This window comes from Capsicum annuum, chromosome 5 (genome assembly GCF_002878395.1).
Source record: "Capsicum annuum cultivar UCD-10X-F1 chromosome 5, UCD10Xv1.1, whole genome shotgun sequence".
In the NCBI taxonomy this organism is placed as follows: Eukaryota; Viridiplantae; Streptophyta; class Magnoliopsida; order Solanales; family Solanaceae; genus Capsicum; species Capsicum annuum.
In genome coordinates this window covers 218999493-219024125 of record NC_061115.1, presented here as the reverse complement: position 1 = coordinate 219024125, position 24633 = coordinate 218999493, and the positions used below count along the sequence as shown (strand labels likewise).

Below are 24633 nucleotides of genomic sequence, written 5' to 3'. Positions count from 1 at the left end.
ATATCCATAATTTAAATATTATGGGTTTATTATATTTCTATTATTGTTGGATATATAATGAATCCTATAATTTTCATATATATTTTCATTTTGTTATCCAAACTAGTAATTTAATAAATTGATCAATTAGCATTTATTAAGAATTACTATGTATACCAAATGTATAACTAGCAATCTCTATAATAATAGTGTGTACTTTTTCTATATTTTACATATCAAAGAGAACAAATCGATATGTGACACGTAAAAAATTAAGCAAAATAAAATATTTTTTCCTCCAATTATCATTGCCGCTCACATCATTTTCATTTTTATCTTTGGTAAAATTTAAATCTGAGACCTCATGGCTACTTCATTTACCAACAAGTTAATCACGTCACAATTGATTATATGTCAATCGAGTCGAACAAATTCTTCGACTAAAATTCAAGTCATGCCTTCTCTAGTAAATAGAGAATCTGTCTGTGATAAACTTGGCTAAATCATATATTATATCAATTAAAATGAAAATTTTAATATTAGAAGGACTAAAAGATGCAAATTTCTAAAAGGGCCCCCAATACGATCCAAATAAGGCAATCAGGTCGAATTTTTTTTTTTAACTAAAATTCAAGTAACGTATATATTCATCCAAAGAAGGTAGAGCACACTTCAAGTCCTACACCATCTTTAGTATGTAGATAAACTGTTTGCCATAATCCTTCGGTGAATATTATATCATATATTATAACAACTAAAACTAATTTTGTTAATATTATAAGGATTAAAAGATGCAAATTTTCAAAAGGACTTAAATACATCCCGAATTAGTCAATCGGGTCGAAAAATTTTCCGACTAAAATTCAAGTCATGTATACAAACATCTGAAGAAGGTAGAGCGTGCTCAGGTGTTACACCTTATCTAGAAAATATAGAAATTGTTTGTGATAAATCCTGACTCAAGCATATATTAGAACAGCTAATATTAAATTTGTTATACTAGAAAGACTAAAAGATGTAAATTTTCAAAAGGACCCAAAATACGACCCGAATAAGTCAGGTAAAAAAATATCCGATTAAAATTCAAGTCACACATATATATATCTGAAGAAGTTAATGCGTACTCAAGTATCACACCTTCTTCAGTAAGTAAAAAAATTATTCGCGATAAACCTCGACTCAATCATATATTATAACAACTATTAATCAAAAAAGATATATTATAACAACTAAAATTATTTTTTTTTGTTAATATTAGAAGGATTAAAAGATGCAAATTTTCAAAACGACCCTAATACGACCCGAATAAGTCAATCGGATCGAAAAATTTTCCAACTAAAATTCAAGTCACGTATATATATATATATATCTGAAGAAGTTAATGAGTATTCAGGTGTTACACCTTCTCCAGTAAGTAGAAAAACTATTTGCGATAAACCTCGACTCAATCATATATTATAACAACTATTAATCAAAAAAAGATATATTATATTTTGTTAATATTAGAAGGATTAAAAGATACAAATTTTTAAAAGGACCCCAATACATCCTGAATAAGTCAATCGGGTCAATTTTTTTTGATTAAAATTCAAGTCACGCATGTATACATCTGAAGAAATTAAAGCATACTCAGGTGTTACACCTTCTCCAGTAAGTAAACAAATTGTTTGCGATAAACCTCGTCTCAATCATATATTACAACAACTAATATTAAATTTGTTAATACTAGAAGGATTAAAAGATGCAAATTTCCAAAATATCCAACTATGATCCGAATAAGATAATCGAGTCGAACAAATTTTCCGACTAAAATTCACGTCAACCACGCATACATTACCTTCTCTAATAAGTAGAGTAACTGTTTGCGATAAACTTAGCTCAATAATATATTATAACAACTAAAATTAAATTTGTTAATATTAGAAGGACTAAAAATGCAAATTTCCAAAAGAACCACATACGACCCGAATAAGTCAATCGGGTCGAAAAATTCCCAATATATATATTTCAAATCTCTCTATTTTTTTTTTCTCTTACCGATGTTCAATCCAATATACATCAAAAATCTCTTCTGTTCATTGAATAATTCTGTTTTATTCAACCTGAATTATACTGTCTTCTGTTCACCTATTCTTATATATATTTTCTCTGTTTTTTTCCGATTTTTTCCATATTTTTTTTTTCCCGTCTCAATTTGCTTTGGTAATTCATATAAGGGTAATTTTTGCTTTGTTCGTTGAAGGTTCAAGCTGCTGAATTTTTTCAGATTCCGGTTAGTAATTTTTTTGCCGATTTGAATTTAATTTAATTTAATTAGTTGGAATTTATGTACTTTGATTTGTTGTCTATTCGAGCTGAGGGTTTATCGGAGTTGAGTACTTTTTTGCGCCTTTTTTATTTAATTTTATTAATTAGAATTTATGTACTTTGATTTGTTGCATTTGAGTTGAGGGTTTATTGGAAAAAGGCTTGTTAGCTTCACGAGGTAGGGGTAAGGTTTGCGCAGACTGTACCTTCCTCCGTCTCTTTTTGCGCCTTTTTATTTAATTAATTGGAATTTATGTACTTTGTTTTGTTGTATTCGAGTTAAGGGTTTATCAGAAAGAATCTTTTTAGCTTCACGAGGTAGGGCTAAGGTATGCGTATACTGTACTCTTCTTAGACCCTGAAAAAAAATCCCTTTTTGTGAGATTAGAACTTGTGATTGACGTAGGTAAAGTTGTAAACTTTTAGGCTGTAGTTCAAATTTAAGCTATTTTCCCCATTTGTTCAGATTACTTTGATTAGATTAATTAGAAGTGATGTACTTTGATTTGTTGTATTTTAGCTGAGGGTTTATTAGAAACAGGCTTTTTAGCTTCGCGTGGTAGAGATAAGGTTTGTGTATACTTTACCAGACCCTGATTGTAATCGGGATTTCACTGAGACTGGGTATGTTGTTGTTGTTGTTAATTAGAAAAACAATCCCTTTTTCTGAGATTAGAACTTGCGATTGCTGTAGGTAAAGTTGTAAACTTTTAGGCTGTAGTTCAAAGTTCAGTTATTTTTTTCCCATTTGTGCAGATTTGGGTTAGTTTTTTTGTCCTAATTTGTTTTAGTTATATTAATTAGAATTGATGTACTTTGATTTGTCGAAGTCGAGCTGAGGGTATTTTGGGAACAGTCTCCCTAGTTCCACGTGGTAGGGGTAAGGTCTGCGTATAGTCTATACTCCGCAGAACGCACTTGTGGGATTACACTGGGTATCTTGTTGTTGTTGTTAATTAGAAAGAAAGTCCCTTTTTGTGAGATTAGAACCTGTGATTGATGAAGGTAAAGTTTTAATTGTTAGGCTGCAGTTCCAATTCCAGCTAGTTTTTTTTCTCCATTGTTTTTTTGGAGTGATGGGCTAATCCTTAATTTGACATTTTTTGCTTCGGGCTTTAAGGCAAGTTGAGACTTTCTAGATGTTAGGAAGTTTTTGTGTTGGTTCCCCGTTCCTGTATAAGTGAGATGACGAACATTTATATGTGGGTATGGGTATCCTGATAAAGGTAGAAAACTAGAAATGGGATATTGACTGATTTATGATGTCAGTTGGAAGCATGATATATGAGCTCATTGATATTTGTATAGCAGAACTTAACTTGCTTAGTACTGAGGCTTTGTTGTTGTTGAATGTGGACTTGCAAATAGTCTAGATGAAAATTACGAAGTACACATTTTGTGGGATTGGAACCTATGTAGTTATCGGTGCCCTGGTATGGTTTCCCAATTTATATTTATTTAATTAATTAGAAAAAGCCCCTTTTGTGAGATAAGAACTATGTAGGCAAAGTTGCAACTATTAGGCTGTAGTTCCAATTCCAGCTAGTTTTGTTTTTAACCATTTTTTTTTTGGAGTGAATGTGTATCCATAAACATGGTTAATGGGCAAGTCCGTAATTCGACATTTTGTGTTTGAGGTTTGGGGTTAAGGCAAGTTGAGACTTTGTAGACTCTTATGAAGTGTTTGTGTTAGGTAAATGCTTATGTGATGGGTTGGCAAATCCCGTGATTATGAAGTGTTTGTGTTAAGGGTGTTCGGGGGCCTGTATAAGTGTAAGTGAGAAGACGGGCATTTTGTGCGTTGGGCTTAAAGCAAGTTGATACTTTCTAGATTCTTAAGAAGTGTTTGTGTTAGCTAAATGTTTATGTGATGGGTAAAGGGTGTTGGGGTTCCTATATAAGTGAGATGACGAGCACTTAGTAGTGGTGTCATGATAAGGTTAGAAGTCGGATTTTGACTGTTTGACTGGTTTATGATATCAGACTATCAGTATATGTTGGAAGCATGGTATATGAGCTCTTTAGCTGTTAAATAACCAATTGATATTCATATAGTTGAACTCAACTTGAGTCAATCATTGACATCCTAGGTTCTTGTTAGGATTTTGATTCAGTTCTTTATTTTGATATGTTTTAAAGATGGTTTTCAGTACAGCTATGTACTGTCCTTGTCAAAATACACAAATGTTGCCTTTTCAAAAAAGAAAAAAGAGTTGGAACTCAACTTATTTGGTACTGGGGCATAGTAGTTGACTAGTTGTTGAATGTGGACTTGCAAATTGTCGGGAAGAAATTTAGGAAGGACACCTTTTGTGGGATTGGAAACTGCACATGTAATAGCGGGTAGGTGGAGTTGTAGGTGGATTTTCAACATTAGGCTGCAATCTAGTTCTCATTTGCTTTTTCAAAGTTTTTTTGAGTGAGGGGTGAGCCCTTAAATAGTTGGGGTAGAAATGTAGAAACCACTTGTGTAGGATTGGCATCCTGCATCTGTGACATAGGTAGGTGGAGATGTAATGATTAGGCTGCAATTCTAATTCTCTTGTTTTTCTTAGTATTTTTTGAGGGTGAGCCCTTAAATAGTTGGGGAAGAAATGTAGAAACCACTTTTGTAGGATTTGAATCCTGCACCTGTGACAAAGGTAGGTGGAGATGTGATGATTAGGCTGCAGTTTTAGCACTGGCTAGGTTCTTTTTTGCATAAAATTTGCTGGAGTGAGGGGTGGGCGCATAAATAGGTCGGGATGGAAGTGTAGAAAAGGATACTTTTGTGGGATTTGAACCACCAATAATTGTAAGCAGAGGTAGAGTTGTAACCTAGGTTTCAATTCAACCTATGGTTAGTTGTTTTTTCCTTTTTTCTTTTTCTTTTGGGTGGTGGGACATTTTTTTGATATAGATATCTGAATACTGATTTTTGGGTTCAGCAGGATCTTAATGAGAGGATGATGAATCAAGGAAGTGCTACTATGACCACTTTGGATCCCAGTTCACAGGAGGTAACCTCCGGAGTTGTACTTTCTCTCCTCTTATCCAAGCTTGTTTATGAAACAAATGTATGTCATTATGGTCCATATAGATTTCTGCTTATTGCAATTTTTTACGTGCTATGTGAATTATGATGATGATGTCAAAATGGACACTAAGATGATGGCTGGATGTTGCGGATGGAACTGAAAGTTTTAGTTTTTTTCCCCTTCTGTTAGAGAAGTGATTTTTTTAGTTGTGCTGCTGTTGTTCTATTCTTTCTTATATTATTTATTATTTATATATTTACTCCGTCAACACCAAAAAGGGTTGTCTTGTTAGGATTATGAGGGTAAACATAGTGGGAGATTCTGAACTTGGGCTTCGTTGGTTTTGAGTTGAAGAGTGAGTTCTGAAATGTATATCTAAATCTATTTATAATTCTTTTCACACATTGCAGCGTTTGGCCTCGAAACTATGGGTTCTACTGAACCTATACTTTGAATCTGCCACTGGTCATCTAATGGTCCATATGAATTTGGACATCGATTCAGAATATTTTAAATAAAATTTGTATATTCTGAAACTATAAGAAGTACTAGGAATCACAATATTTTGTAGTTAGAAGAATTTAAAATTGTTCGAAAAAATCGTTTTTAACGAAAAATTTGTTTGACTTCTCACATAGTAACACCGCCTCTTTGAAATGTATGTACAACTTTTTAATGGTTAGTAACGAGATTCGTAGAATGATAAGAGTTCTTGATGGAGTGGCTATGGCAAGTCACTCTGATATCTCTGATACTTCTGATACTGGAGTAACACAGTTGACTCTTGTGCTGGTGGTGTTTGTAAGTGGTAAATCAAGACGCCTTGTCTGTTTTAACCATCAATTTAACTTTGAAAGGCTGTACTAATATTTGGTAAATTGGTCTAGCACGTTTATGTTTAACTGTTTAAGTAGCTGGTTGTGGACATTCTTGGGTAACAATGAAGATAGATTTTGTGAAAGTCATGTTTGATGCAATGACTACTGACTATCCTTATGTTGAGAAACTGCTTCTCATTAGCCGAAACTGCATGCATAAAAGTTTGTTAAACTGTAAGCTAGTTTGCTCGTCTTTACGGATGGACATTCACTACATTTCTAAGTTTTGGTCATTGTGCAACTTGATTGATTAAACATTTTCTCTACTTGAATGGTGAATGCATCAAAAGCTTTTCTCCTCTCCCAGCCAGCAAACTCTCTCAACTTGCTTATATTTACCATTCTTCTGCAACTGTGTTATGTACTGCTTTTGCTATACTTTGTTCCAGATAGGTGAATTGATTTCTCATTATATGGCTTGAAATTCTTTTTTGTTTGGCTTTATAGAATCATCAGGCTGTCGATCCAAACCAACATCACATGTCTTCATATTACGCCCCTCCAAATTCTACTGTCGCCCCATGGAGTGCTCCTGGTGCAGATAGCTATGCCAGAGAAAATGGAGTTGTCTCACATTCTGGTTATGATCATGACCAACAAGCTGCGCCGCCTTCAAGGAATGTTCAAGATGGACTGAATGTTGCAACTTGTGCTTCAACACCAAGTTCCGGTGCCACAAATGTACAGCAGGATTACAGTAGCTATGGCACCTATCAAAGTACTGATCCTTATGGATACAACAATACAGGATATGCTGCTTACTATAATGGCTATCAACAACAATCTAATCAATCGTATCCTCAGCCATCGGGAGCATATCAAAATACAGGTGCTCCCTATCAGCCCCTTTCCTCATTTCAGAATACAGGGTCTTATGCTGGGCCTGCAAGTTATTCAAGCACTTACTACAATCCTGGTGATTACCAGACATCTGGAGGTTACACAAGTGGTGCTTACAATAACCAGACGAACACGTGGGAAGGACAATATGCAACATACACTTCCCATCAGTATCCAAGCTACAGTTCTGATTCGAATGCCGCATATGGTTCTACCACCGCTCCTGCAGCTTCACAATACCAGCAACAGTACAAGCAATGGGCCGACTATTACAACCAGACACAAAATGATGTCCCCTGTGCTCCTGGAACAGAAAATATTTCCGTTTCTAATGTATCCAGTCTGAGTTGCCCTGTTCCTGCAGGATACTCAGCTTCAGGTGTCCAAGCTCCGGTATCTCATGTTCCATCTGGCAAGCCAGCATCTGGTTTGCCTGCATTGTCTGCAGTGCAGGTTTTTCCTTTACATGCAATTCACAAATAAGTTGCTCTATTGGAGCTATACTTATATTAGATAACTTTTATGCATTCATAGACTCCTATTTGAATATCAATTTTCATGAAATTCACTTAAAATTCAAACCCTTGTTAAGCATGCTAAGAGATGGAAAAGACGGTGATAGATCATGTATCACATATAAACTTTTTTAGGATTCTTGTGGTCCATAAATAATTTTAGAAATGCCGGTAGGATTTCCTGGGTCATTGAAGGCACCATGTGACGCCCATGTACACCAATGCGAAAAAATTTGAGTCTACTGAGTGTCTCTAGTTGATGGAGTACTTTATAAGTGCCTGTATGAAACTGGTGCTGTTGTAAATTATGAAACCCGGCATTAAACAAGATTACACGCTAGCACTTTTCAATGTCAAACGTAGACATTTTTTTTTCCACTTCTTAATCTATCTTGCCTATACATTCTCATGTTGGCAATGCACAACTTGTTGTATTTTTTCTTAATATATTTCCATGTTGACATATTATGTTTTGCAATAATCAAATATGGAAGATCTCTAGTATAATTACAGAAGGCTGCTTTATTATTAATTAGTGATACAATATTACAGACTACTTCGGTAAGTGGGTCATATTTTAGGTTAACTTGCTATTTACTTGTTTTTTTGTTCAAGAAGCTGCTAAACACCTGGTAAGCAATGCCTTGTATGATCTTTTAATTTTGTTGTCTAAATATCACTTTGTGTTTACTGTAAATTTAATAATCTGGATATTCAACTTCTACCTTGAACGGTTTGTTGAGTGCCAGCTATTCACCAGAAGATGTGTTATCTACTGTCATTGCAGTCAGTACCTCCTTTTTACCTGGATGAACTTAACTTTCAATTTTTTTTTTTTTTGGATCAGTCTCCTTCTGTAGGTGGAAATGTTCATGACAGTTACTGGAATCATTGGGCTCCCTCTTTCCAAAATCAGCAGCCTGATCCAGTCCAGTCTTATGGTCAAAAGCCTTTAGACATAACTCCTCATGAAAACCTTGCTACACAACAAAGTTCGTCATTGCCCCAAGGACCAAGCACACAATATCAAGCCTCTTATCAGATGCCCTATAGTTATCAGTCATCGTTGCCCACCGTACAGCAAACTGTTGCATCAGCAGACACGGGCAGTGCTAGCAAACCTCAGATTCCCACAAATCCTAGAATAATTTCAACCTTGCCCATGGGATTACCAAAGCTGGATGTACAAAGCTCTACAAGTAATGCAGCCGCAAAACCTGCATATGTCAGTGTTTCCTTACCAAAAACTATTGAAAAAGTATCTTCTCATGGTGCGGATAATGTTCTCAAGGTCAGACGCCTTTTACTTTGATCATGTCAGTAAGACATGCTGTCGCTAATTGAGCTTTGTAACATTAGTTTGCATATTCCAGTAGAAAGTTTAAATGCTTGACTAAGGTGATAAAGTTTTTACTTGCTTCTTGATAGTCTTTCATCACGTGCTGGTTGGAGAATTTAAATTAAGTCATAGGTTATCTGAGCTAGTGTCCCTTTATGTTCGTTGTAAACTTCTCTTAGACCAGACCCCACATGTGCGATTACACTTGGTATGATGTTTTTTTTTCTTTGATAACCGTGGTGTCCGGGCCAGCATATGATGCTGTTGTAGTAGGCTTCTCTTAGAATTGGTTAAGTGCTATTATGGATACTGGTTTTTAGTTGAAAAATTTGAAAACACAAACCAATTCAAGGGGAGGACATATTATGATGAAGCTAACAAAGTCTTTTCTGTTCTTTCTATCTTTTGCACTATATTTGCATCTATTTGATGCCATTAATGAAACAACGTACTTCATCTGAAACCAAATTACCAATAGGAGGGGCCAATTATTCTCCAACTTTCATGTACGCATTAATTATGTTAGAATATGAGCACATAAGAATAGCATACAAAATTTTACTTGAAAAAGAATTACAATGTAGTGTCCTATTTGGAAAAGAATTGGAATATAGTGTTTATAAATAGGGTCTCAGTATAATCATGTAAATACAACAATTCAATAGTAATCTTCTCCTATTTTTCTCATGCTAACAGTGCGAGGTTCATCCAAATTCTTTGTTCACTGATGTTAGGCCCCCATATTATATTATCCACGCTCCAGTTGATCAGGTTTGGGCGTGCGGGGGAGTGTTAAGAGTCCACATCGGAAAAAGGGTGGGTTTGGTCTCCTTATATGGACTTGGACAATCCTTCCCTCATAAGCTAGTTTTTGAGGTTGAGTTAGGCCCAAGATCCATTCTTTACATGGTAAGATACCACCTGTTAGGACCGAAATAATCAGGTGTCTTGCAGAAGCTAGCAAAACAAACCTCAAAATACCATGAATAAGAAGACAAACGAGAAATACAGCAAAAGATACACAATTATTTAATGTGGTTCTGTTAATCGACCTACATCTATAAGAGGAGATGAGCAATCACCCCTCAGGGGTTGGCTTGGTGGTAATTGGCTTGAGCCTTGAGGTCAAGGTCTCAAGTTCGATTCCCACTGGGTGCAAACAATTTCTGAGGGCCATCGGATTGGGTGAAACCCTGAATTAACCGCGGTGCACTTGCGGGAAACTCTTTGCCGAGGGCCTGTGCACCCCCGGGATTAGTCCGGTGCAAGTCAAAAAAAAAAAAGAGGAGATGAGCAATCCACGATATAAAAGAGTACAAAATATTGAGAGAGACGACCTCACACACAATTCACTTAGAATAAAAAGAGGTCTACACAAGTGACACCGCAATACTTGTGTCCCACAAATTCTTCCGCTAAACAATACTCTCAAAGCTCTTTTGACTACATTGTGGATGCTACCAAGCTAGAAGAAAGGTGCCTTTGTTTATATAGTCTATAATCTTTTCCTACATGAACAAAGATTAGTCAAATATGGAGAATTCATATTTTTCTTTTCCTAAAAGGAAAACTCAATTATGGTAAGCAAATACCAACACTTCTCCTCTTTGGCCTGAATTTCTGACAAAACAAATTTGCTCCACCTTTTTCAGGTAGTCTTCAACAAGTTCAATTTCCATCTTCAAAATTTCCTCTATTAAATCATTGTCACTCTAATGAAATTTTTCAAACCAAAATCTTCATTATCGTTAAATAGTTTGGGCCTAACTCAACCTCAGAAGCTAGCTTATGAGGAGAGGATTGCCCAAGTTCACATAAGGAGACCAAATACCTATCCTTCTCCGATGTGGGACAATTAACAAATTAGACCTCTTCAAATGATCCTATGTTTGACAAGAATGATATATTACTAATAATGTAATATAACCGTCTAAATAGCCAATGAACCTTCAACAATCTAATATGTATAAGTGCATTTGGTAAGTGACTTGTGAGGGTATATTTGGTGAGTGATGTCATTTTATCAATAGTAGCAAGATTAACTTAACTAGTTTAGCATACGTGCATTGCATGTGTGTGCCGCATCAATATAAAAGATTTCGTACAAAAAGAATGAAGTATAGAATATTGCAATTGAAGTTGCAACACATGTAACATTATCATCATTCAAATAGCAAAAATTTGTGTACTTGTAATTTTAGTATAGGTCTGTTACATGTATATGTTGTGTCAATTCATTAGCACAAAATACATTAAAGACGAGAGAATATATTATTGAAAAATTCAGTCTCAAAAAAAAAATAAATTATTTAAAAATAGCAACTAATGCTAAAAATAAATGCAATATTTACTTAAATGATGAAAACAAGAGTTACAAAAATTGATACTATGGATAAACTAAATATGTATTATACCTAAAGGAAATTTGTATAATGATTGCTATAGAAATTTTATGCTATGTTGCTTGGACTCTTAAAAAAGTCGGTAGGTGAGTGTCGGATTCTCCGAAAGCAGTGTATTTTGGGAGAATCTGACATTGGGTGTGGCATAGGAAGAGTCTATGCAACTTAGATTTTATGAGATACAAAGATATTCTTTTTTCAGCAAAAGAAATGATTATAGTAACAATTATATTCAACATATAATGCACTTACATGTGTAAAAAAGGCAAATGACGAACAAACATCATGCTAAAACAAATATATTAAATGATTATTATTCCTAAATAGTAGGAAATTTATTAAATGACTCTAACTAAATATTAGGAAATTAGTTGATGAGTATCAAATAAGAAAAGATTTCAATCCTTGCTAGGGAGCGCTACCCCCGTATGAGCCCTACCCGGCGCACATCCTGATTAGTCGGGCTCCAATGTGGGTATCAGACATCGGATGAGAAACCAAAAAAAGAAGGAAAAGATTTAAGATTCAATTCAAAATTCTAGTTGATTTTAAAGAACTAAATGTACTAGTTCTTACATCTTATAAATAAGTAAAGAATTAGTAGATATGACTTTAATTAATTTCGAAGAACTAAATATCAGCAACAATAACAAACCCTGTATATTCCCGCATTGTGGGGTCTGGGGAGGGTAAAATGTACGCAGTCCATACCACTACCTCCGAAGAAGTAGAGAGGCTGTTTCCGATGAAGAACTAAATATCAGGATAGTAATTAAATGATAGTTATTTCTGGATAATAACTATTGACAATTTTGTCTATTACAAAGTTTTTTTATGAACGACAAACAACATTTTAAAGGGCCTTCATATACGTGCTTTGCACGTGTAGCTTGGCATTTATTTTCAAATTTATATATAAAATATTATTTTTAATTATTTAATCTTATTGGACAAGATTTACATGTTCAAGTTCTTAATGTCGTGTATTATGATGCTATATAATTATGTAGTCCTCCTCTTAGTTTGATGCATAATTTCAGATGGTATCTTTTACGTTAATGTATGAACTCCATATCTTTGGAGTATCATTTGTTTAAGATATCATTTAAAATTAATACAAATAAACTAAGCTTCTAAGTGAGTTGCTAATAGAATTACCCTTTTATGATTTTGTTATGCTAATGTAGGATGACATTTTTTTTTTTTTTTTGGATAACTGTGGTGTTCGGGCTAACTTTCGTGCACCTTGACTAAATCCACGAGCTACATGCCACCTCCCACAAGCAACAGATACCACCTCCCACCAGCAACAAATACCAGGTAACTTTATCCACCAAGGTTGGGACAGATGGGAAGAATCACCAACTAAAAACTCGAACAAAATAATACAATAATCATGATACAAGAAACAAGATTGTATAGTAACAAAAAACAAAGTATAATAGATACTATAGCAGCAATACTACGACTATTAATATGAAGTCAACAAGACAATGCACAACTAGTTACTAACCTTCTACCGTATTTCGTGTCCTCCACACCCTCTTATCTAAGTTCATGTCATCTGTAAACTGTAATTATGTCCTGTCCAATCACCTCTCTTTAGTAATTTTTCGGTCTACCTTTACCTCTCCTAATATCATCCATGGTCAACCTTTCACACCTCCGTGATGCCTCGGCATCTGTGCATCTTCATCTTAACTTCGAGAAACAGTGCGGAAAAGCAAAGGAAATCATGAAAAAATTTCTATGTAAAACAAATATAAAATATTAGAAAAAGCAATAACTCATGTGCATAAGAATGGAAATCCACATATTATTAATAATTCTTTGATATGAGAAAGGAACAACTCACCTTTTTATTCTTGTTCAAATTAAATACAAAAGCTTGTTAATCATAAATCTCTGAGGCAACTCCCTTTGTAGCATATGGCTAGGTAACATCGTGGTTCTTCAAAATCTGATGTACTTGAGCTCTTAAAATCAAAAGCAATAATGAATGTTGGTACATGGTGCAATTGGCGTTGCATAATACTAATCAGTTTATTGTGAATCATCAACTCAAATAAGCAATTGTTTAATGATAAATTACCACACGTAACTAATGCCGCATCACTTACCATGAAAATAACGGCAAGATGTTTATATCCAACACCACCTTCGATCAGCAAAGTAAACAAAAAGCCAACACATCCAACAAGTGATGAATTTTAAAATAAACCATTTTTTAATCCAACGATTTAATCAAAGGCCATTAAGAACCCAATAGCTGAAGTTTGATGGTCTTTGGAGACCATGAATATTAGCAGCATCGATGAAAAAAGGCATAAATTCAGATAGAGAATATTGAGGCTTAGTTTTGGTTAAAGCGTGGTTTTAGGAGTTACTTTCTAAGCATAAGGAAGTATAACTCCGCACCCAAGGGTATGACCTAGTGGTTCAATGAAGTGTGATGAGCACCATGAGGTCTCAGGTACAACTCCCATAGAGACAAACACTAGGTGATTTCTTTTCGTCTGTTCTATCTTTGGTGGGCATAGTTACTTGCTAGCTATTGCTGGTGGGAGGTGGCAGGTATCCTGTGGATTTAGTCGAGGTGCGCGCAAGCTGACCTGGACACTACGGTTGTTAAAAAGAAAGGAAATATAACTCCTAAACAAAGAAAAAACTAAAAGGATCCTAAGCCTAATTAAGAAAAGACAATTATATATACACGGTAGTTTTGGTTTTCTCAACCAAAAATAATTATTAGTAATTATAATTATATTGTAAATGACAATTCTGTCTATTATAGTGTCTTTTGTGTAGCAAAAAAAAGTTCAATCAACATTTTTAAGAGAGCGTTTGAATTAGTTTTTATCTAAATGACTTATTTTTAAGCTAAAAACTATTTTTTTTTTACTTTTTAAGCCTAAAGTAAAGTGCTTAAAAGTACTTTTGTCTTTGCCAAACACCTCCAAAAATTAAAAAGTGCTTAAAAACCAAAAACACCTAAAAATAAACCAATTCAGCACCCTCTAAGGAGCTTCACTCTGTTAGTATAATACAGATTTAATGCTCTTGAGTTCCATATATTCTGATTTGTGCGCTTTAGTAAGGTGCACTTATATTATGGGTAATATTGGTGGAATAGGTATGCAGAGGATATTTTGATAACCAGTGCTTTCCTCTGCTTTCCTCTGTTTTATATTCCTTATGGGTGCCGTATTTATGTTATGTCATCTGCTTCTGTGCTTTACTATGTGTTTGTGTGATATCTTGTGCCTTGAGCCGGGGGTCTTTCGGAAACAGCCTTTCTACTTCATCAGAGGTAGAGGTATGGACTGCGTACATCTTACCCCCCAGACCCCACTAAGTGGGAATACACTGGGTTTGTTGTTGTTGTTGTTGTCTTGTGTAACCAAAGTGAATTCTACTGTCTGCAGCCTGATACTTTTCCAAAATCACTTTGTGGGTACGTTGAAAGGGCTTTGGCTCGTTGCAAGGATGATACTCAAATGATGGCATCCCAAGCTGTCATGAAGGAGGTATCTTATCGTAATTTGGGATTTTCTCTCTTGGTTTTTTTCCAGTTCTTGCCATGTATTGCATGCTGCATAGATATTATTCGTGACTTGATGAAGATTATTCAGATTGTCCCGAGAATAATGTTTCATAGCCTGTTTAGCAAGCAGCAATTGAGTAACTTCCAAGTTATGAATTGCTAGAGCATAGAATGAGGAGCACTCATTTGGCTCAAAAAGAGAAGTGGCGTCGATGGTGGTGTTTCCAGAAAATTAAAAAGATTAGAATACACATTTCTATAGTACATAATGTATGGGTTTATTTTTACATAGACATACGTTTCCCAAAAGAAGGATTTTGAAGATGGATAAAACATGACATATTAAAGGTTCGAGAGGCTGACTATTTCAGCTAACAAATATAAGTTTGGGATTTGAATGAAGACTTAGGTTCCTTATGCTTTATATACTGGAATACGACCCTGTTAGATTGAAGTCCTCCCGGTGATTTCCTTATTCTGAGCGTTTGAGGGAGCTATAGTAGATTTCTTAGAAGTTATCCGAGGCCCTTTGTATGATTTCAGCGGCATCCTCTATGATCATTTCACCCTTTGTTACATGTCCCACCTCTTAGAGCTTTCCCTTTTTTTCCTTTAATGGGTACCGAGAGCCTAGCTATGCTGATTGTTCTCGTCTGTAATGCATTTTCTCAGTGGTGAACTTTGAGAAGGTGCTTCTGATAGAACATTATAGTTTTCTGTCTGATTGCAATCTGCTTTCTTTCACCATCCACATTCTGTTCATTTGTTTCCAGTTGACATTCATTACTTAAATGGCCTCTTCAGTTCTTCCAGTGTTCAAACTCGTCAATCAGATTATTCCAGCATATTTGGTTTTGTATCTCTGTGGCATTAGAAACCGCGATGGCAAGTTTGAAGGGTAGAATAGGACACACGGCTCCTCTTTTTACCCCTATTGAGCTATAGAAAGCACAGGAGGAATTCTTCTATGAACACCTAGAATTGAAATGCATAATGCTACCCAATAAAATCCTTAATTCTCTCTAGACCCCACTTGCGGGATTGCACTGGGTTTGTTTTTGTTTCTCTAACCTGATTTACGAAAAGACTTCCTTCTTTTCTCTACCGATTCTTTTGCGCAAGTACTTCTATTTTATCAATACATCACCAAGTAGGTATAGCTACATACAAAGCAAAAACTCAGACTTCCCTTTTTTCACACATCTAGGGAGGTTGAATTCAAGTAAAGAGTTGACATCATATATGTATAACCCTGAGTATACCTGATAAGTAACTTGGTTGCAAGATTGTTTTCTCAATTGTAGTAATCAATGTGCAAGTGCTTTAAGATTTGAAATTCTTTTTGCACTTGTCAGGATGTCTCTTCTGTCGGAACCCTCTCCCTTTAACTACGATTCATATTAGCTACTCATGCAGCTGCCTATTGGATTGGACAAATTGTAGTAACGAAGCAAACTGCTATTTTGAGTGTTGGGATTGGGTTTGTCTATGAAGTTTGTGACCTACAATGATCTTTTTGCCTTAACTATTATTTTACGTCCCATCTGCAGAAGTGTTAGTGCTGATATTATTGAGTAACATTTGAGCTGTTTGCAACATATTGAGTTATAGTTGATTAACATTTGATCTTCTTGCACTATAATGATATGTTGTTCTATTGATGCATGGTTCTTTGCCCTGCCCCTATGTTACTTCAATATACCATAATCTGCAGATTATCACAAAGGCAACTGCTGATGGTACACTTCATACGAGAGACTGGGACACCGAGCCTCTTTTCCCCATGCCCAGTGCGGATGCAGATAAGGAGTAAGCTATCTCACTCTTCACAAAAATTGATATGCAAACCTTGTGCATGCACGTGCTGTGTGCTTATACAAACATCTAAATCTATACAATGTAAACGTGTGACTTGCCAAAGTAGCGGTCATAGGGCATGAATGTCAATTGCTGTACCTCATCTCTGCATTTTAACAATTGAGCTTCACCTAGTATATGGTTGTTTTATTACAGCTGGTGCAAACGTAATGATGTTTGCTTCAGTAGCTAGAAACAAACAGCATGTTCCTCCTTTTCCCCATTCAAATTTTTTTGGCTGAAGTATTTGTTCAACAGTTGAAGTAAAACGTTTCTGCATAAATACTGTAGTTTCCTGTTTCCCTGATTAGGGAACACAATCACGGTCATGAGCCTTTTGCCCTTTATGCTTATGGATTTGCTCTCATACTTGGATATCTTTGACCAAATTCAAGGATTATTTTGACTTCTTTTTCTCTGCAGAAGAGTAATATTCTCAGCTCCAGTTTCTTCGCCTCAAAAAAGTAAAAGAAGTCCAAGTAGGCGATACAAAAGTAGGTGGGAGCCTTTAGTAGAGGAGAAACCAGCTGTACAACCTGCACCAGTCACTCCTGATGCTTCTAAGTATGGGAGTTGGAACAGACAGGTAATAGTTTTCTGCCTTTGAAGATAAAACTTTTCGGTGCTTCCGGCTCTCTTTCTATTTGTCACCAACTTCTGCCTCTTGCTTGAAAAGAAGAAGCTAAGAGGTGGTCTAGCTAGGCTGCGGAGGGGCTTATTTATCTGCACCAGGATTCTCCAGCTTCATGACTACTTTCTGTTCTGGATCCTTCCATGGTTTACTTATCCGGATTATTTTGTCCCTTTATTTTCTGGTGATCGATAAATCTAAATGTGCATAGTATCAACCAAAAGAAAGATATTCAATTCTATTAATTCTTTATCATACTCTTAATTGTCTCGGAGATTGGTATATCATCCAAAATATATTTTCATAGAATACTCCATAATTCATGAGAAAACTTTTCTTTTAGTTCAGATTTCTTAAAGAATAATGGTGTGATACAAGTGAAATCAACCAATGATTACTGTTTGGGTTAGGTAGCATACAATGTTTTTCTTCGCATCGTATGAACCAAATGGGCTTCATTATTAGGAAAGATCATTTTGGACCTATTACTGTGTTAAGGGATGCTAAATTGTTGCTATAGGTACTTAAGTGAACTCTGTCCTGACCCAGCTAAGATGTTTCTTTCATGAGATTGGCACGTACTGGTACTGGCTGCTTAAATATACAAATCTTAAAGCCTGGGGTGTTATTCTCTTTGGCTTCTGTCAGTTTGACTCTAGATCCATATGACCAATTAAATATCTCTTATATGAGATTTCGTACAGTTTTCAGGTGGAAAGTCAGATAACAAGGTGAATAATTCAAGTTCTGTGAAATTCTCTTTACCACAGCGGAAAACCCCGAAAATTGATGTCTTTAGGCCAGCTAAGAGGCATTGTGTTGGTGATGGAACGGATGCAGCAGATAATGGTGTAGCATCCAGTGATAGTGAAAAGGAACAACGTCAAGCAGCCTATAAATCTGCTTCATCAGCATCAGCAGATACACCAGAGGAAAAAAAGAGACGTGAAAATCGATCAAAGCGTTTTGAAAGAGGGCATGGAAGTCGCACAACAAGTACTGATAATCGATCCAGAAATGGTGGTGCTGGAAATGTGTATGCAAGGAGAGCCACTGCCTTGGTGCTTAGCAGAAACATTGAGGAAAATGGTAACTATGCTGTTGAAGATATTGATTGGGATGCTCTTACTGTCAAAGGAACCTGCCAGGAAATTGAGAAACGCTACTTACGTCTTACTTCTGCACCTGACCCTGCAACGGTAATCTTGTTGATTCTTTCTGCTGTTACTTGAGATTGAAGGGGAATGCATTATATCTAATGGCAATTTTCCCTTGGCATGTTTTGATGATTTCTCAAAACTAGTTCTGCTTTTGCAGGTGAGACCAGAAGAAGTATTGGAAAAAGCGTTAAGCATGGTTCAAACTTCTCCAAAAAACTACCTTTACAAATGTGATCAGTTAAAATCGATACGGCAAGATCTTACGGTCCAACGCATACGCAATGAGTTAACAGTCAAGGTAATTTTTCTTTTTGCTAAATCACTATTCAAATAGAGCAAGACACAAAATTTTCATCATCATATACACTGGCAATTCTTGGTTCTGAAGGTATTTTCTGAAAATAGTGACGTGAATTTTTCTTATAATAAATGTTGTATTGCTTTTTCTTTCAGTATCTTCTACACCCGTTTTATGTTTCAGGTGTATGAAACACATGGTCGGTTGGCAATAGAAGTTGGGGACTTGCCGGAATTTAATCAGGTATCTCCTTCCCATGGTGGGAGCTCTCAGAATCTGTCATAACATCTAAGAACCTTAATCCCTCTGTGAAGTTTCTTGTATGCTAATGTGTTTGGAAGTACTTTCATGCAGTTTATATATCAGTTGAACTGTTTGAATGTTTTTGAATGCTGGATTCCCTTTGCACTCAAGTTTTTGTACGAAGCTATAGAATTTATTATGAGTGAAATCCCTTGTTGGAGATTCCAATCCAGAAGTTAAAGTAAACCAAGGTGAAATGTTTTTGGCTCTGTGGACAAAATTGTGCTGCCTTTTCTTATGGTTCAAATCCTTTTGTGCAGCTGCATTATTTGCTAGTAAAGTTTAGCTGATAAAATGCTGATAAAATGCAATATCATTATTTGGTGGTATTGCTCTTATAGTTCTTACAGCCCTTTCCGGGTTCGATTTTGGTATAAGAATAATCCACTTTATGCCACAAATAAGTCCTTGTGTTGAATTATTTATCTGGACACATAATTGACATTTTGTCTCGGTTGGTGTTTTCTACTAATGTTGGGTCACTCCTTCCTGATGCTTTATTGGTACCTTGGCATTACAGGATTGGATGACTGCCAACATTTTCCGGCTTCACCTATATCCTATTTCTTTTCTAGCTGCAGATTTTTTCTGCTTGCTCCTCCTTTGTTTGGTCTTTGTCGACACACAAAGAAGCAGTTGGCGTGGGCAGTGAATTTATATTATTAACTGCTTATGTATTTTGATTAAAGAAATGTGGATGTTCCCCACCTCCCCGCTATAATTGTTTGGTCTTGTTGAATTGTTTTTAAAACTTTTCAATATTTTTCTTGTTTTAAATGAGTATGCATGCTGGCGCAATTGCAATTTATAATGTAATCAAAGTTTTTTGGACATTTGGTAACTGAACGTGCAAATTTGCTGCGAAAATATCATTGGTTTATCTACTTCAGTGTTTCTTAAGACTTACTCTCTTTGTTCTGGTATATGCAGTGTCAGTCACAGCTAAAAACGCTTTATGCAGAAGGAATCAAGGGATGCGATATGGAATTTGCTGCATATAATCTGCTCTGTGTGCTTTTGCACTCTAATAACAACCGAGATCTGCTATTAGCCTTGTCTAGGTCAGTCAACTACTTACTTTACTGGTTTTTAGTTTTTTATTTTTGGAACTTTTGCAAGTTCTGTTCTGTTGCTTATTCTCTGCTTCCATTCTATTCTGTCATTTGGTTCACGAGCACCCAGAGTATTTTCGCTCTTCCTCTGGTTAGTCCTTTTATAGGCATCTGCAATTGCTATAGAAAAAAAAGAGAAGAAATCTGGTAAGATTTACATCTAACATAATCTCATTTATGACATCCTTGCTTTCTGCAACTTTTAAGGATGGATTGTGAGGTTAAATTGCAGCAGACAGATGTAGTTAACAAATCCTCTATGGTTTTTTCCTTCTAGTTATGGCTTAGCTTTGCAACTGGTTCTGCCAGTGTGATCACCAACGCACATCTTTAGCTATGTATGAGTCCACATGAACATTATTCACTGGCCAAATAGAATCCTCCATTTTAATTTCTGACCTCTATGCAAAACTTTATTACCTCTTCATTTTTGGCCTTTATATACACAAACTCATCAAAGTTTAGACTAAATCAGAACAGTTAAGTCATGCCTCACGCCTGTTTTGGTGGTGGTGGTAGTGAGGAAGGGGGTGAGGGGGGAGAAAGCAGAAGACGAGTGTGAGGAGAAGATGTAAAGGTCTTTCAAATGTCCTAGAAAAAAGAAAAAAAGGGCATTAAATTATGTTTAAGTTGGATAGAAATCTCAAATGTCACAGTGTAGTCCATAGTTCAAAAGGAGTTCATTTTTTTGTGTGACACATAGGTGGACACCTTAACTTGGCCTCAACTGGCAAGCAAACACCCCAGCTTTCAGAATGCACATCTAGACACTTCAACTTTGTTTAAGTTGAGGCCAGATTAAGGTGTGTGTCTACATATTATGCCTTTACTTTATATTGCAAAAGGTAACATAAGCGCCACAAAAGGAAAGTGAGATTAACTCTCTGTATGAATGTTTTTGTCAACCTCAATGGTATATCTGGCTTCGAATTTCCATATCGCTGAGTGCTGCTAGCTTGAGAAAATCTGCTCAAAACATGGTTAAAACATACTGAAAACCCCCTCTTATCAAATGTGGAATGTTAAACTATTTTGTTGTGCATTTTCCTTTTCCAGAATACCAGCAGAGGCCAGACAGAATGACGCTGTTAAACATGCTCTATCAGTTCGAGCAGCTGTGTCCTCTGGAAACTATGTTGCCTATTTCAGATTATACAAGACAGCTCCTAATCTTAACATGTGTCTTATGGGTGTGTTTTGTTCTGAATGGTTCATATTTAGCTATTGCATTTATCATGGTAAATTTGATGATGTATACTTGATCTTTGCAGATCTATATGCTGATAAAATGCGATATGCGGCTGTTAGATGCATGTCTCGTTCAAATCGGCCTACTGTTCCAGTCACCTACATTGCCCAGGTCTTAGGCTTCACAAGTGTCTTATCGACAACTGAAGAAAGTGAGGACACAGATGGGGTAGAGGATTGTGTGGAATGGTTAAAGGCCCATGGTGCATGCCTCACTTCCGATAGTTCTGGAGAGATGCAGTTTGATGCAAAGGTGCGTTGTCTCCTGACTTATACAGTTAGCAGTTTCAAGAAAAAGTATTTAACACAAACTGCTCTACAAGTAGCATGATATGGATGTGTCATGTGTGGATAGGTGACAACGGAAAGAATAGCAAACAAAGAAAATAAGTATATACTAAGACGAAGAGATAGAAAGATAGGATCTATGAACCAAATCGATAAAATGCGGCCACAATTAGTATAAAACACTAATTACATTCAAATCACGTAACATTTGATCCAATATTATCAAATTTACAGGAGGAAGATACACCTTTACTGGCAATCCAAGGAGTTCTTCAAGAACCCAAAAGGTTTCTATAGATCCTCACAATCATATCATCCAAAACTACGCCAAACTTATACTACTAGCTAAACAATGGGCTTGGGCCCAACTCCGAGTGCTTTATATAATAGAAGTCCTAACATAATAAAATGAGTCGTGGGCTGGTGGGCCGTTGGGTCGTGTGTAACCATGCTCGATTCATTCTGAAGATTGTAATAGTCGTCAAGTCTTGTTCAACTCGTAGTTAACGCCAGTCTATCCATGGTAATACTGGTTGAACTTGGTCAACTCTCGATCAAACCTTTGTAAAATCTTCCGGTCTTCTCAATGATGTAAGCTCATGGTCAGGCAGTCAATCTAGCACATATCACGAGCTTGGACCATGTTAGTGCCTAGTAGGGATTCATGGTTTGGTTTGAGCAAGTTTTCCTCTAAAAGGGAACCAAACCAATTTACATAGCCAATTAAGTTGGTTTTTCAAATGTTGGAATCAAATCAAACCAATTAAGTCGGGTTTTCATCGCTTCACTTTTTGTCGTTTTTTCGATTATTTTCATACATGACAATATACGTCAAGCACATACTAGATTGGTTGTATTCCAGCATTTCACTACCAAATAACTACTCTTTGAGAAAAGATGGAACTGTATATGTAGTCAAGTTAAATATGTAGCTTCTTCGAGAAAATCATATGCATTGTAGAAGAATTTAACCATTTCCAAGGAACTTAATTAAATTTCTTACGTTGTGATTTACCAAGATATCTTGATGATAATTCAATTAAACTATAGGGCTCAAAGAAAATTAATTCTGAATATGAAATAGATTCTGAAATTATCAAAATAAGGACTACAGATCTAAGTAGAAAGTTAAGGTAAAAAATTGGATTACTGTAAAGGCAAATACCTTGAGAGGAACCAAGAGTGCAAAAGATAAATATGTACCATAAATTTTGTCTCTGTAATTCTAAATTTTAACTAGGTATTTTTATAGTCATCTTGAGCCCTGATTTGTTTTTTTTTTCTCCAGTAATTTATTCGTTAAAATCAAATATTATCTATTTAAAATTAAAAGGCAAAACCAAACCCCCCAAAGTGTCGATTTTCTTCTTTGTTTTTTTCGATTTTCCGTGAACACCCCTATACTGCCTGGTAGGGGTCTATTAGAAACAGCCTCTCTACCTCACTTCTGAGGTAGTAGTATGGACTGCGTACATTCTACCCTCCCCACCCACCCACTATGTGGGAATATACTGGGGATGTTGTTGTCGAAATTAAAAATAATCTGAAACACCTGAGGTTCACCCGTATCCTCACTTATAAGTCGTAACTGGTTCATGAAGTTCTGGTTCCTTTCTCCTCTGTGTTGGAGACTTGCAATAAACAACACATACCAAGTTGGATCCACAAGTTGGATCTGTTGGAGACTTGCAATATGAATTAGAATTCTTGAACTTCGACTTCTGCAGTATTTACCCCTAGGGGTTGTAGTTCAATCTTCGGAGGATATTCTCTTGATTGTTTTTACTTTATGAGCTCAATTTTTCTTGTGTTATTCTCAATCAGGTATAAATGGTTTTAATCTTCTCATTCTTCTGCTCTTAATCTGCTATTCCAGAACCATTCGTTTCTCAATGATTATTTAGAATTACATTTGTTTCTTTATGGGCGGGATGCTTTTAGCAACTGTTTATGTAGATCTGTTATGATCAGGATGTGTTATATTAGCAGCATCTTAACTTGGTCCAAACTTTGTGCAATCCCTTTTGTTTTTTCTCTCTTTTTTTTTTTCCTCCTTCCATGAAATGCTATACGCTGACAAGTTCATGTGTTCCTAAATGCGCAGGCATCTGTCTCAACTCTCTTCATGCCGGAACCTGAAGACGCGGTGTCACATGGAGATGCCAGTCTCGCTGTTAATGATTTTTTGACCCGAAATCTGGTATAGGAACCTCATAATGGTGGGGGATGCCAAACTAGGGCAATGCGTCTGCTCCAGATACAAGGGGAAAGTAAATCCAGTTCTGGGTATTCATACTGCAACTCGACAAGGTTCGTTTGCTTATAACAAACAATACAAGAGTCGGATAAATTGTAAAACATGTACCGCAAGAAGCTGTTTCTACTGGTGTGAGGAGGGTGTATGTGTAATGGCTCAATCCGGTGGTTGAATCTGACTGGGAAATTCATGATTCTTTCAAGTGACAGCAATATACATAGAGATAGAGGGACCATAGTCAAAAGCAACAGCTACCTGTACTGTAGTTTGGATCCAAAGTGGTCCGTGGATGTATATTTGCTTCCTTAGCCTGCAGTTGTAAGATAGGTGATTCAAAATTCACCGATTTTGTTGATCCGACATGTTAGGATTCGACAAGTTGAATTCTGTTAGACCCATTCTTGCGTTTGTGTTATTTTCGTATTTGCTTTACTAGAGAAGGCGAAGTAAACAATGTGATCGGAGTGATATGTAGGAACCAACCATCAAGAGGTGCGGTGGGATGACTAGATTTCTCCTCCCTTTAACTAGGGGTCTCAGGTTCGAGCCATGGGAATTGATATATTCTTGTTAGGGTGCACTTTACTCCTTTAATGGGCCCTATCTGGTGCGAATCCATATCCGGCCCGATTAATCTAGATTCTTAATTGGTAGGTTT

General features: G+C 36.1%; 1 protein-coding gene across 4 annotated transcripts; it reads left to right on the top strand.

Moving 5' to 3' along the window:
• The first annotated feature begins 1983 nt into the window (after window positions 1-1983).
• LOC107871343 (SAC3 family protein A) lies at window positions 1984-24373 on the top strand. 4 transcript variants are annotated; one of them, XM_047412819.1, is made up of 14 exons: window positions 1984-2251; window positions 5217-5285; window positions 6629-7474; window positions 8384-8827; window positions 14703-14804; window positions 16536-16630; window positions 17102-17264; window positions 18014-18508; window positions 18627-18767; window positions 18951-19010; window positions 20001-20131; window positions 21239-21372; window positions 21454-21683; window positions 23823-24373. In XM_047412819.1, exons 2-14 carry the CDS (start codon window positions 5232-5234, stop codon window positions 23922-23924), a joined length of 2997 nt encoding a protein of 998 aa, XP_047268775.1. In that variant the 5' UTR covers window positions 1984-2251; window positions 5217-5231; the 3' UTR covers window positions 23925-24373. The 4 variants fall into 4 exon arrangements, with proteins under 4 accessions (XP_047268775.1, XP_047268774.1, XP_047268776.1 ...); XM_047412818.1 differs by having other exon boundaries at window positions 2010-2251; window positions 5214-5285; XM_047412820.1 differs by having other exon boundaries at window positions 2016-2251; window positions 18080-18508.
• The last annotated feature ends 260 nt before the right edge of the window (window positions 24374-24633 follow it).

Coding starts and splice junctions, on each gene's coding strand:
- LOC107871343 (XM_047412819.1), top strand. CDS start 5,232: ATGATGAATCAAGGAAGTGCTACTATGACCACTTTGGATCCCAGTTCA. Junction 7,475..8,383: donor CTGCATTGTCTGCAGTGCAG/GTTTTTCCTTTA, acceptor TTTTTGGATCAG/TCTCCTTCTGTAGGTGGAAA. Junction 21,684..23,822: donor AGATGCAGTTTGATGCAAAG/GTGCGTTGTCTC, acceptor CTAAATGCGCAG/GCATCTGTCTCAACTCTCTT.